The following is a 13,128-nucleotide window of genomic DNA, read 5'->3' as shown; positions in this document are numbered from 1 at the left end:
AGAACTGTTTCTCAATGAAAACCAAGACTTTGGTGAGTTGATATTATATTTGTGACCCAATACTTTGGATTTGACTCAGTTCCATTGCGTATACACTATAAATCTCTATTGTGAATCTTTGTACCTTGCTTTTGTTTGCTCAGTACATAATACTAAATATTTTAGACTTGTCTGTGTTATATTTTGCTGGTTCTGAGAGGATTTCGTATACCTTTTGTCACGGCAAATTATTAACCGTATCCTAAGAGCAGATAGCTGAGTTACTGTTCGTGTTTCACATATTACTCGCATGAAAACCAGGACCATTGATCGTTTTCGATTGTAGCTGTGGCGTCTGCTCCACTGGATGTCATCCAAGGGAGATGACTCGAAAGCTACCCTTTTACACTCACCAACTCATTTATATGCATAAAATCTTGTCTTTTATACACGTGATTACGCATTCTAAATGCATTCGCGGGTCTGTTGACCCCATTTATTCAAATTCAAAATGTTCTAAATTGCCATAGGCTTCTATCTAAGGATTGACTGTGTATTTCTTTCGTTGCATTGAAGTATGAAACTAAAAACCAATGTGCAAACTGTATGAATCCGCGTAGCGGATTCTTACAAAAGTTTGCACAAAAGTTTGCACATTGGTTTTTAGTTTCATACTTCAATGCAACGAAAGAAATACACAGCCAATCCTTATAATTAAATTCAGCAACGAATACTATACCCTGTCAACAATATTGTCTTTAAACATAATCAAATTCATCGAAACAGATATCTTTGCTACCACCGATTAACATTTTCGGTGTAAGAATTCGGTAATGGCGTGACATGACTCAGGTGACTCATTTACATAAAATGACACGCCTGCCAAACCATTAGCCAATCAGCATAGAGCACCCCCAAACAGCTGTCAATCAACCAAGCTAACATCGGTCGGCGAATCAGAGTGGAACAACTCAACGTGACGCGTCCCGGTATCGGCAAAGTTTCAAGTTCAAACGTTTGAATTCCTACCTGCGAACTGAAAGAGACAGTTTGAAAAGTGAGAAATGGAAATGAAACAAGTGATATGAAGTTAGTGGAACTGAGATTGTAGTATTTGCGCAAGTAGAAAGAGGCTGTGATGTGACTGGGATTGCGATGCCATGAACTAATGTTCCAACCGTGCGCATGCTCTTGTCGAGGCGTTGCAACGTTATTAACGTTCACGGATAATTTTGAGTTGTTTGTTTATGTTAACCACAATGTATCACTTCAGTGTTTACCCAAAGTTCATTAAGTTACCCGGGTGCAAGGGAATTCCCTCGCTGTGTAAAGGTATTCCCCGACATTCCTCAGGTCCGAAAGTAGTCCTGTTTTTCAGATTCATTGGGAAATGAAATCAAAAGAAATGTTCCCAGTTAACCAATCAGATTGCCAAAATTTTAATGAACACAATAAAAATTTAATTATTATATCCTTTAATTTAATGCCAGGCATCTTGAAGCTATGTAGAAATATAGTGTGATTATTTTGCACTGGTTAACTTTGTTCACCAATATTTGAACCTCATTTATATTTTGCAAGATATATTGACGATTCATACTGGAGGACAAAAATCAATAGATTTTAAGTGAAATTTTCAGCTGCCATAATTATGTTTTCATGCCGCTAAATTTGAATCAGTGCAGTTTACTCATAACTGAATAATGTCATTGGAGTCAGGCCTATTGCCCGATTTGTCTATATCTAAGTGGAGTGAAGGTTTCTCTACGGGTGCGATATTGGGGTATCCTCCATTGTCAAATTTAAAAATTAATATTCAAATTATGTAACAGTCACTTGCTTAATCCATTTTTGGCACAACATGGAAAGATCTCTATATCTTTAGTAATTGATTTTAGGAAAGCGGACTCCTTTGACCTTGTTTTTTTCTAGATTTGTGAAATAATATGTATGTAAAACCCACGTGTTTTTGATATTTGCACAAGTAATAAGTTCAGCTCATCATCAACAGCTCATCACCAGTCAGCCATGTTGATGGGAAACAGATACATTGTCGTTACATGTTCAACATTGTGCAGAGGAATATCAGAGGCCTACATTACATAATTATATACTTATCATACTTCCATTGACCAATAACAAGCATGCATTTAATCAAGTCATGTATGACGTAATAGCTTTCCCCGACTGTGTAAGATTGCAGCATGAACAATGGAGCAGCATATCTTCGATTGTTTATTTTGTTCACTGGATATCTGAGACGTTATTACAATATGTTGCGCGAGAGCATCATTGTCGGGGCAGTGAGTGAGAGAGTGATTATGGTTTTACACCGCTTTTAGCAATATTCCAGAAATATCACGATGGAGGAACCCCAGTATTCCGTGTGACGAGAGGGCGCTAGAACCGGGTTATAACACCGCCACTTTTACGTCACTGCTATTACTGGATAGCGGCGATGAATACTGTGCTATTCGTACAACATAGTGGAATCGTGCCTTTGTTTTGCTGGCTTTAAGTTGAATGTTTCATGCTAAACAACCCACAAGAAATACAATAATAATCATTTAAAGGGTATGACTAGCCAGAGGGCCGTACAAGGTGCATTGATAGTAGTTTTATGTTATAGTTTGCTCTTATATGGGAAAGAGAGTTTTTTTTCATTGATTGATCCATGCATATGATCACTGAAGTAATTTGAAAAGTGAGAAATAACATAACATATTTTTCTGTGAGGTTCCCTAAACACATACCTAATGTAATACACATATATATTAGCTTCTTCTTTTTACAACTTATCCCTTGATATTGGGCAAAATCACCACGAGGTTTTCTTCAAAGTATTCTTTGGTCAATGAAATAGACAACTACATACATGGAACCGACTGAAATGGAACCGAAAGGAAAATGTATACCACCAGAATGCATTACCTACAGACAAGTCTATAACTGTGTGTCCATCACGATCACATCAGGTACAGCCCTGGGGTTGTGGGAGACTTGCGTCATTCCTTAGCAGATAATACTAGATTTGAAGCATCGTTTAAAGGGTGCCTTAATATCGTTAGCTTGTATTCATGTCAGATCGAGAGAGACCTCTCCGAAGTGTCTCATTCGCTCGATGTTAACAGTTAAAGGTCACAGGCAACGTAAAACACAACTTTGCAGATTCTGATACCTTTTGGTATGCACTTACCGAAACAAATCATTAAAAATGCCAATTCAGCCTATAAAGTTGAAAAAACGCGATGAATAAATGCCTGCGAACAAATCACTAATTTTCCCCCAGCGCTGGGAAAAAAAGTGGTTTCAACAACTATGCTGGCCTGCGCCCATAACGCATGCGCTGTGAATAGGTAGCGGAACTTGACACAGTTGTTGTGTTGGTTGTGTATACAAACAAGTAAACAATCTTCTCGTTACATATAAAGAATACATGCTATTTGTGATATGCAGACTCTGTCACAGAGAAAACTCAATGTCCGGTTTATTGACACCTATATGTGTGTCTGTCTGTCTGCTAATGACAATATGCAATGCACAACTTCATTCCTTGACCACATGCAATTTGAAATTAACGCCTATCAGGCTTAAACATAAACAAAGAGCCGGCTAAGCGTATCGGCAAAGGAACCAGCCAATGAAAAGACTTCGTTACACATGAGTGTACACTCACCGGCTCTGACTCGTTCGGTATCGCGGCTGCTTCGTCTCTTGGAAAGTAAAAACCTAAGTACAAAATACTGCACTTTTGATTTGCGATTATGCGCCTATAATTCCTTTTATTTGCTTTTTCAATCAGCAATGCATTTTATACACCACGCACAAGTGATAACTGTGTTACAATTAAGTTTGATTTTTTTGGTTTCATGTGACCTTTAACTATAGGAAATGGAGATGACCTACTTTAACCTGTGTTTCGTGAGCCATCCCTACTCCTCGTGCAACACATGTCGATTCCCAGGATGGCAGCTGGTTATCCTCTCTATAAGATGTATGAAACAAGCAAACTAACAAACTTCAACCCTGGCTGGCAAAAGTGGAGCACCCTGTGACCTGGCGGACAAGATTTTCCCCCTGTTGTATATTTTACGATGGCTTCGAGCACGTATAGACTCACTTGGTGACACATTAACAGGCGGTTGGTCTCTGAAATGAACATATATTTTACCGAAAATACATGAGTATAAAATTAAATTCGTATACAATAAAAATGAGGCGAGAGACTTCCTTCACATACAGACCAGTCTAAGGAAACTTATCCTCAGTTCTTTTCGTTACACTCCATTACTGAGTCTTACAAAACCTTATGGGGGGCGCGTCAGGTAAGCTTTGAGATTGACCAATCAGAATACAGCTTACCAAATCGCGAAAGTGGACATTCGAAAATGCCTTTTGAACTTTTCATCTCGAAAAGGTTCATACCCGAACGATTCCGAATGCTATTTTACGAACTCTCGCTTCCGGGTGATGCACGTTCCGTACGTTCAAGCATGACAACGGTGAGTAAACAGTTGCTGTTGTTTTTTTGGCAATATTCAAGGATGTCATCTTGCGGAAATATTAGCTAATGGTAACCATATCAACAGAAAACCAAAAGCGTATATACTGGAGGTCAAATAATGGTGTTTGTGGAGAGATCTGTGTCAGTGACCTGAAAGTCCCTCCGATCCCTAAATAGTAGCCGTTGTCTGATAGGTTAAATCTATTTAACCGTCTCGCGTTTGATTGGACGGTCATTGGTCGCTGAAAGGTTACCTGACGCGCCTTCTGCTAGGTTTTGTTAGACTCAGTGGTGGAGTGTAACGAAATACACTGAGACTAAGTTTACTTAGACTGCATTCAGACTGTCGTAATCTAGTCTTGCCACATATTCTAGATTTGCTTGGGCTGCATTGGGTATATTTGTTTCAGGGTCTGTGTGACAGACAAGGTGAAACACACCAACATCTGGAATACCAATACTGGTAACTTAAGTATCTCGGATATTCAGTGGAAACATCCTCACGGTCTTACCGAAGACATTGTTTTAGTGACCAGTCAATGCTACTGGTTATCCGCACATGCAGAACAAATTTGGTAACGGTGAAAATTACACGAATGGACCTCTAAATATGCGCGGAGGAGCGAAATGTCGGCGAAAAGAGTAAACATACAAATTTAAACGGAGACAGTTTCACATTCCTAACCGCCCATGACTGCATGATGTACGACGTCATGTGCTCAAAACTAGGACCAAAATGTTTCCCAACCAACGACTGCTCATCGAGCTTCTTCTGTTGTGAATCGAAGTCATTGCTGTGTTTGGCTTTACCCAGAGTCGCCTCGGTCAGCTCTCCGTCAATATAACTGTCTAACATGGTGGCGGTGTCTTTACCCAGAGTCACCTCGGTCAGCTCTCCATCAATATAACTGTCTAACATGGTGGCGGTGGCTTTACCCAGAGTCAACTCGGTCAGCTCTCCGTCAATATAACTGTCTAAGATGGTGGCAGTCGCTTTACCCAGAGTCATCTCGGTCAGCTCTCCGTCAATATAACTGTCTAAGATGGTGGCGATGTCTTTACCCAGAGTCATCTCGGTCAGCTCTCCGTCAATATAACTGTCTAACATGGTGGCGATGGCTTTACCCAGAGTCGCCTCGATCAGCTCTCCATCAATATAACTGTCTAACATGGTGGCGGTGGCTTTACCCAGAGTCGCCTCGGTCAGCTCTCCATCAATATAACTGTCTAAGATGGTGGCAATGGCTTTACCCAGAGTCGCCTCGGTCAGCTCTCAATATAACTGTCTAAGATGGTGGCGGTGTCTTTACCCAGAGTCATCTCGGTCAGCTCTCCATCAATATAACTGTCTAACATGGTGGCAATGGCTTTACCCAGAGTCGCCTCGGTCAGCTCTCCATCAATATAACTGTCTAACATGGTGGCGATGGCTTTACCCAGAGTCACCTCGGTCAGCTCTCCATCAATATAACTGTCTAACATGGTGGCAATGGCTTTACCCACAGTCACCTCGGTCAGCGCTCCATCAATATAACTGTCTAACATGGTGGCGGTGGCTTTACCCAGAGTCACCTCGGTCAGCCCTCCGTCAATATAACTGTCTAACATGGTGGCGGTGGCTTTACCCAGAGTCGCCTCGGTCAGCTCTCCATCAATATAACTGTCTAACATGGTGGCGGTGGTTTTACCCAGGGTCGTCTCGGTCAGCTCTCCGTCAATATAACTGTCTAACATGGTGGCGGTGGCTTTACCCAGAGTCGCCTCGGTCAGCTCTCCATCAATATAACTGTCTAACATGGTGGCGGTGGCTTTACCCAGAGTCACCTCGGTCAGCTCTCCATCAATATAACTGTCTAACATGGTGGCGGTGGCTTTACCCAGAGTCGCCTCGGTCAGCTCTCCGTCAATATAACTGTCTAACATGGTGGCGGTGGCTTTACCCAGAGTCGCCTCGGTCAGCTCTCCGTCAATATAACTGTCTAACATGGTGGCGGTGGCTTTACCCAGAGTCACCTCGGTCAGCTCTCCATCAATATAACTGTCTAACATGGTGGCGATGGCTTTACCCAGAGTCGCCTCGGTCAGTTCTCTGTCAATATAACTGTCTAACATGGTGGCGGTGGCTTTACCCAGAGTCGCCTCGGTCAGCTCTCCATCAATATAACTGTCTAACATGGTGGCAATGGCTTTACCCAGAGTCGCCTCGGTCAGCTCTCCGTCAAAAAAAACTGTCTAATATGGTGGCGGTGGCTTTACCCAGAGTCACCTCGGTCAGCTCTCCGTCAAAAAAAACTGTCTAATATGGTGGCAATGGCTTTACCCAGAGTCACCTCGGTCAGCTCTCCGTCAAAAAAACTGTCTAATATGGTGGCGGTGGTGGTTATTGGGATGGTGAACAAATCTTGTTTTACTCCGCGATGGGGTGTTGGGGTAGACACGTGGTTAAAGCGTTAACGCGTTACGCCAAAGACCTGGGCTGCGTTTCACAAAAGCAGACACAGTTTCAATACTAGCGCAAATGCCATGTTTTTAATAGATAGCACAGATTATGTTATCGTAATAATTTTATTCTCTCACTAAATTCCATTGAAAGTTACAAGATAAAATGTATAAATCAGTTCCATTAATATTAGCAGTTTAAGTATAAGGTTTAAATTAATCGCTGTCCATTAACCATGTTGCCGTTACGTCTACGTTTGATCTAATAACACTAGTCTTGTGTAAAGGTTTAACCGTGGTCCGTTACACTAAATGTGTCAACTTCTTTCGTAACTTTTATTCAGTCAATTAAAAATGTGAAAAGAATAAAACCGTATACCCTATATCCACGTATGAGGCTAAAGGTAGATGCTGGTTTCATGAAAACATATCTGGACCATACGCAAAATATACATTAGTACTGAAAGTGCTGTCGGAAACTTTTTTGTTTGCTCTTGTCCATCCGACCTTCTACCTCCAAGAAATTGCCTAATGTGTACAACAATGTTGACGTATGACATCACAGCCAATGACCGATTTCTTACAAAATGGCGACTTCATTGACAAGGGTGCACAGGATTTTGCGAGGGCTCTTCCCTCATTTCTTGGATCGTTTATGCATAAATGTGATATGTAAGTAATCAGAATGACTCTGACACTACTGTGTACAAAACACACACACCCACGTGAAGTTGTAGTTTGCATTATTAACCAATCAGATCCCCGGACCGAGTGTTGACGACCTAGTTTTGTATACTTCCGGCACAGCAACTCGGTCTTTGGCGATTTAATAAAAAACAAGAAGTGCATCCCCTCGAAAGGTCTGTGTACATGCCTCCCACACACATCAGAAATGTGGACAGAAGCTTCTGATACTCGTGAGACTTTTAAAATACGATATATTCAAGGACGAGTGCAAAATTGTTCTGTTTTTAATCACGTCGCCGCGATTTGGTGATGCACCTTTATAGGTTATATAGTAAGGGGGCTGGATAGTAAACCAGGGCTTGGTTTATCGATTTTTCGCACCCGTTTTGGGCGCCTGTGCTTGGAACATTCTGCACAGTGAGAAAACATCATGCCAAGATCATCCAGAGTGTCGAGCACGTTCGACCTGTCTCAAACTTTCTCAGGCCTTATCAGTTAGCGTGTTTTAATCACTTGCAGTACCATAATCAATATTGATTGTATGTTGCTAAAAGCGGCGTAAAACCTACTAGTAGCTGACTATTTTACACGGCCAGTTTTCCAGTCTGACAGAGAATCGGTGTCAGAATATTTAGGACTCAAACCCATGCATACCCAGGTGAAACTTGGCAATGATACCACAACTAACCTAGCCAAAACCCCTGAACGCTGAATTTCAGTTGGAAAACATGACAAGAACGTGTGAATGTAGATTGTAGTGTCGTATGTCTCATTGATCAAGCAGAGGTTCCAAATCAAATCAAGTATATTTCTGATTAGAGAACTGACCTTACGCCTCAATGACCTTTGTCATTCAGAGAACATGACATATGAGACGTTGCACAGTAACAAAACAAATTTAATGCATATACAATAACACATAGTGTTTATTAGTGACCACAGACATGTTTAGAAATATATGAACCCTGCTCGTTTCAAAACAAAATATCAGGGCAAATGCATACCCAGTTTTGCGAATTTATTTGGTGTCAAGTAGAATAAAACTTAGACTCTGACTAAATTGACGCAAATAATCCCATTTAAACCGACAAGGAGCACCAGGGACATGGGATATTCAGACGGATATTCCAGCAACGTCCAGTTAATGGGACAACATAAATTGGCTTCACACACTGTACCCATGAACTTGAGGAAAGCTAGAGGGCTAAGCTGTACGGATTTGAGGAAAGCTAGAGGGCTAGGCTGTACGGGTTTGAGGAAAGCTTGACGGCTAGGCTGTACGGGTTTGAGGAAAGCTTGACGGCTAGGCTGTACGGGTTTGAGGAAAGCTAGAGGGCTAGGCTGTACGGGTTTGAGGAAAGCTAGAGGGCTAGGCTGTACGGGTTTGAGGAAAGCTAGAGGGCTAGGCAGTACGGGTTTGAGGAAAGCTAGAGGGCTAGGCAGTACGGATTTGAGGAAAGCTAGAGGGCTAGGTTGTACGGGTTTGAGGAAAGCTAGAGGGCTAGGCTGTACAGGTTTGAGGAAAGCTAGAGGGCTAGGCTGTACGGGTTTGAGGAAAGCTAGAGGGCTAGGCAGTACGGATTTGAGGAAAGCTAGAGGGCTAGGCTGTACGGGTTTGAGGAAAGCTAGAGGGCTAGGCTGTACAGGTTTGAGGAAAGCTAGAGGGCTAGGCTGTACGGGTTTGAGGAAAGCTAGAGGGCTAGGCTGTACGGGTTTGAGGAAAGCTAGAGGGCTAGGCTGTACGGGTTTGACGAATGCTAGAAGGCTAGGCTGTACGGGTTTGAGGAAAGCTAGAAGGCTAGGCAGTACAGAGACTATGAGACTGACTAGACGTAAATTACGTTGTATGAAAACACAATACAGCGTTGACATGTTTTGTTTAAAAAAATAAAAACAACACACACACACACACACACACACACACACACAAACACACACTACAGTGATGGGAGTTTTTGCTTGGAGTTTCTGTTGCTTATCACCGCACTCACAATTCCTGCTTCACGACCACGGTCAATCGTGTCACTGACATTTTTGTGGCTGGTGTCTATTACGACACAGTTATGACACGATGACCTGCACTACTGACAACCATGGGTTGCTGAAGACCACCTCTAGCCCGAATGTTTATGGGTCTGTCACCTAGAGAGGAATGCATAGAGATACGTTCTTTCTGGACATCTAGACCTATAATCCTCAGAGTAGTGTGTGCACTTTCACCACTATCCTCTCTACGACCAATGCCCTGGAGAAAGCGAACTTGGCATTTGACCTTTCGTAATGTCTGTGGCCGCCGTAAATTCTACGTCAGAAAGCCTTCATCATGTCAGCCATTTTGATTCTTGCACTCGATAGAAGAGTATCAAAACGACTTGACTGATTTACTGCGGTTCTTAATATAACAGACCTTTCTCATGCACAATCCTCTAAACACTTCCGTTTTTCCCTTGAGGTATTAACTAATGAGTAATTATGCCATTTGACTTTCGTGTAGAGTGAGTCAAGTTTGAAGTGTATGTTGAGAATACAGTTGTGTAAGTGCGAATATTATGTGTGAAGCCCATTTCTAGAGTCCCCCGCCGTGATATTGCTGAAATAATGCTAAAAGCGGACTCCGAGTAAAGTCATACTCATTCACACATGTTGAAGAAGAATATACTATACATATAGAATGCATGCAGATGAAAATTACTTAAAAACGGAGAGTGCGTGCCCGCTTTGTATGGATGGATGGGTGTTTATTCCAGTATTACCACAATCCGATTATTGTTAGTTTTTGTTTCTGCTTTATTGTTTATGTTTTTGTTTGTATATTTGTTTGCTATTGTTTATTAACAAAACACAGAATCCAAATGGCGACTAAAATGAGCCAGTCATAGGCGGATAGTGACTGGATAACATGAATGTAAGTAGTCAGTGCGGGCAGATGCTGTGTGTACATGGATTTTGTTTTCAAATGACTACTGTGTATTGTCGGTACTGTGTGTAAATGGATACTGTACTAAGTGGATATTGTGTATCAATGCAGACTGTGGATGATACTTTGCATATGTTGATAGTGACGGCCGAGGACCATACTTTGACTGTTACATCTATAGAAGAAGAGCTAGCGGGTTTACTGAAGTAACTGTGAGCAGACGAAATCCAGCAGATGTTGTGGATGCTGTAATAGATAATATGGATAGATGAACGAAGGGGCAGGGAGTGTATGTCTTTGGTCTATTCAAACAGCTGCTCGTCCAGACTCACATGGCGGTGATACGGGAGGGGAGGTTCCACGTTGTATAGACTATAGTTATTGCGTCTTGTATTTCCCAGCCCTTGCGCGCATGTACAGTCAAGGTCACATGTAATCTGTTTTTGTTCATCTAGAAGGGGAAACTATGACGTTTTGACGCGCATCGTTGAAAGAATAAGAGCTCGGAAGAATTCCACCAGCACTGTATGATGCGTCCCGAATCTGAGCAATGATGCGCCAATTGCCACCGTCAACCCATCTCCCCTCGGTTATGCCCCTTTAATAACCAATACACAATAACTAGTGGTATATTTAAGAGTAGGTTACTACTTGTAGTGTGTATGTTGCCTCTGCTGAAACGTATGCTATGAATGTTATGGCATGAAGCTGTGTTCACATTCACGTCTGATAGTTTGTTTACCTCGAGGCCAGTGCTGTGGGCTTATAGAGCAGACTTGCACAAGTCGCTAAGGTGAGTGGGTATTGTTTTGTGCCGCTTATAACAATATACGAACAATATCACGACGGCATGGACGTCACTTCGTACCCATATTGAAAATCGGACCCGGGTAAAAACTAAGAGTTTAAACGATAATTTCTTAAAAATACATGCAACACAGTGGGATCCTTGTGGTGTTCGTTTATCTAGACTAGCCTCCATTAAAGACTGTTCTTTCAAGGGGCTCAGCGTTCAGCACATTCTTGAAACACGGCAAGTGTTAGGGCTTCGATAAACTCACCATCACTAGTAAGCTGGTCGGTTGAGTGGCTTATAGCACCCTGATGTGAATGTGCCACATCGTGCGTACGGCTGTAACAGAGAACAACTCACCATCACTAGTAAGCTGGTCGGTTGAGTAGCTTATAGCACCCTGATGTGAATGTGCCACATCGTGCGTACGGCTGTAACAGAGAACAAGTCAGGAGGATATACTGAGACTCGGAAGTCAGGTACGTCTGGTCACATCGTCAGCGATGTTGTGAAGTCATCGGTGTCGTTTGTTTGGTGTTTAACGCTGCACTATATTTCAACTACTGTATATGGCGGCGGTCTGTAAACAGGAACGTCCTGACCAGACAATCCAATGATCAACACCATGAGCATCGATTTACGTCATTTGGATACGATGACATGTGTCCACCAAGTCGGGGAGTCTGACCACCCGATCCCGTTAGTCACCGCTTACGACACGCATGGGTTGAAATCCAGTTCTATCCCGGTTCTTCACTTGTCTTAAGTCATTGGTGCCTTGGGAACAGAACATAATGACACGATAAAGCATACGACATTCACAACCACAAGCGGCCCGTGATGGTTCCTCTGCAAGAGCACGGCAATTATATATAGTGAACTTTCCGTAATATTCGGGTTTACACGGCACTATAGAAAGACCCATGTAAAAGATGTATAATATTAACTAAAGCACAGTCACATGAACATGATCATCAAATCACATACATGTCAACTTGTTTGTGTATCTATACACACAGCAGTAAATGTACATATTTACCGTACATCATTGCCGACATATATGTACATCTAGCTACGGAACAATGGTGGGCAGACAAAAGAACAGGCGTAAGTGTTTATATGCTTGACCTGAAGCCTCTGCAAGTATGAGTATGATGGATCTAAGCTGCAATAAAAATAATTACATTCCCAGGAAACGTAAACCACCTACCATCAGTTAATTATGAAACCTCATTTGCAATAAAATATTTTCTACCTTCCCGGAATAGCCTGTTTGAAAGGTTATTTTACACGATCAAGGTGTGGATAATGTTACTGGCTGACATATTGGAAAGCAGTTCTCAGCCCTCAGAGCCTTCCCCACCAGAATAACGACAGCTGTATCCTCTTCCCTCATCCCACACACACCGAGGACGTAGATCGTCAGAGTTGACGTTGCTATTGCCTTGGCATTTCACTAGCACCAGAGTAAATGATTTTCGCGAAAAGAGCGGATCGAAATGCGATAATGAACAGGCGATAAATGCAGGCGTCAGTTGTGACTTTAGTCACTTGATACTGGTCTTTTGAACCAGCGTGTCAAAGCAATCGTGCCCCCACTCCCTCAGTCCATACTCGCCACCACGTGGTGCGGTCAGGATGTCCACTTACATACGGTCGCGAACGATGTTTGGCGAAAACGTAACTCTTGTTTTTGTGCCCCTGTCCAACTCTGCCCCACATCTCCCTCCAGGTGTGACAGTATTGCAGTGTTCAAGCAGAAAATCCTTAATGAATAAGCACGGGAGCGAACACTGTTTAGTGCCACAT

The 13,128-nt window shown here is 42.4% G+C and overlaps 2 protein-coding genes across 2 annotated transcripts; both read right to left on the bottom strand.

The window, feature by feature from the left end:
- Positions 1–5,749: 5,749 nt before the first annotated feature.
- On the bottom strand, positions 5,750–6,658 carry LOC137274745 (uncharacterized). Its single transcript, XM_067808083.1, has one exon. The coding sequence runs from the start codon at positions 6,656–6,658 to the stop codon at positions 5,750–5,752; it is 909 nt and encodes a 302-aa protein (XP_067664184.1).
- A 718-nt stretch (positions 6,659–7,376) lies between these two features.
- Positions 7,377–9,641, bottom strand: LOC137274744 (phosphatase and actin regulator 4-A-like). The gene is made up of 3 exons (XM_067808082.1): positions 9,601–9,641; positions 8,788–9,407; positions 7,377–7,450 (listed from the first exon to the last, which is right to left on the bottom strand). Exons 1-3 carry the CDS (start codon positions 9,639–9,641, stop codon positions 7,377–7,379), a joined length of 735 nt encoding a protein of 244 aa, XP_067664183.1.
- Between the last annotated feature and the right edge of the window lie 3,487 nt (positions 9,642–13,128).

This window comes from Haliotis asinina, chromosome 2 (assembly GCF_037392515.1).
Source record: "Haliotis asinina isolate JCU_RB_2024 chromosome 2, JCU_Hal_asi_v2, whole genome shotgun sequence".
NCBI classification, from domain to species: domain Eukaryota; kingdom Metazoa; phylum Mollusca; class Gastropoda; order Lepetellida; family Haliotidae; genus Haliotis; species Haliotis asinina.
Note: the sequence above shows the minus strand (reverse complement) of the source record. Positions and strands in the feature narration are given on the sequence as shown.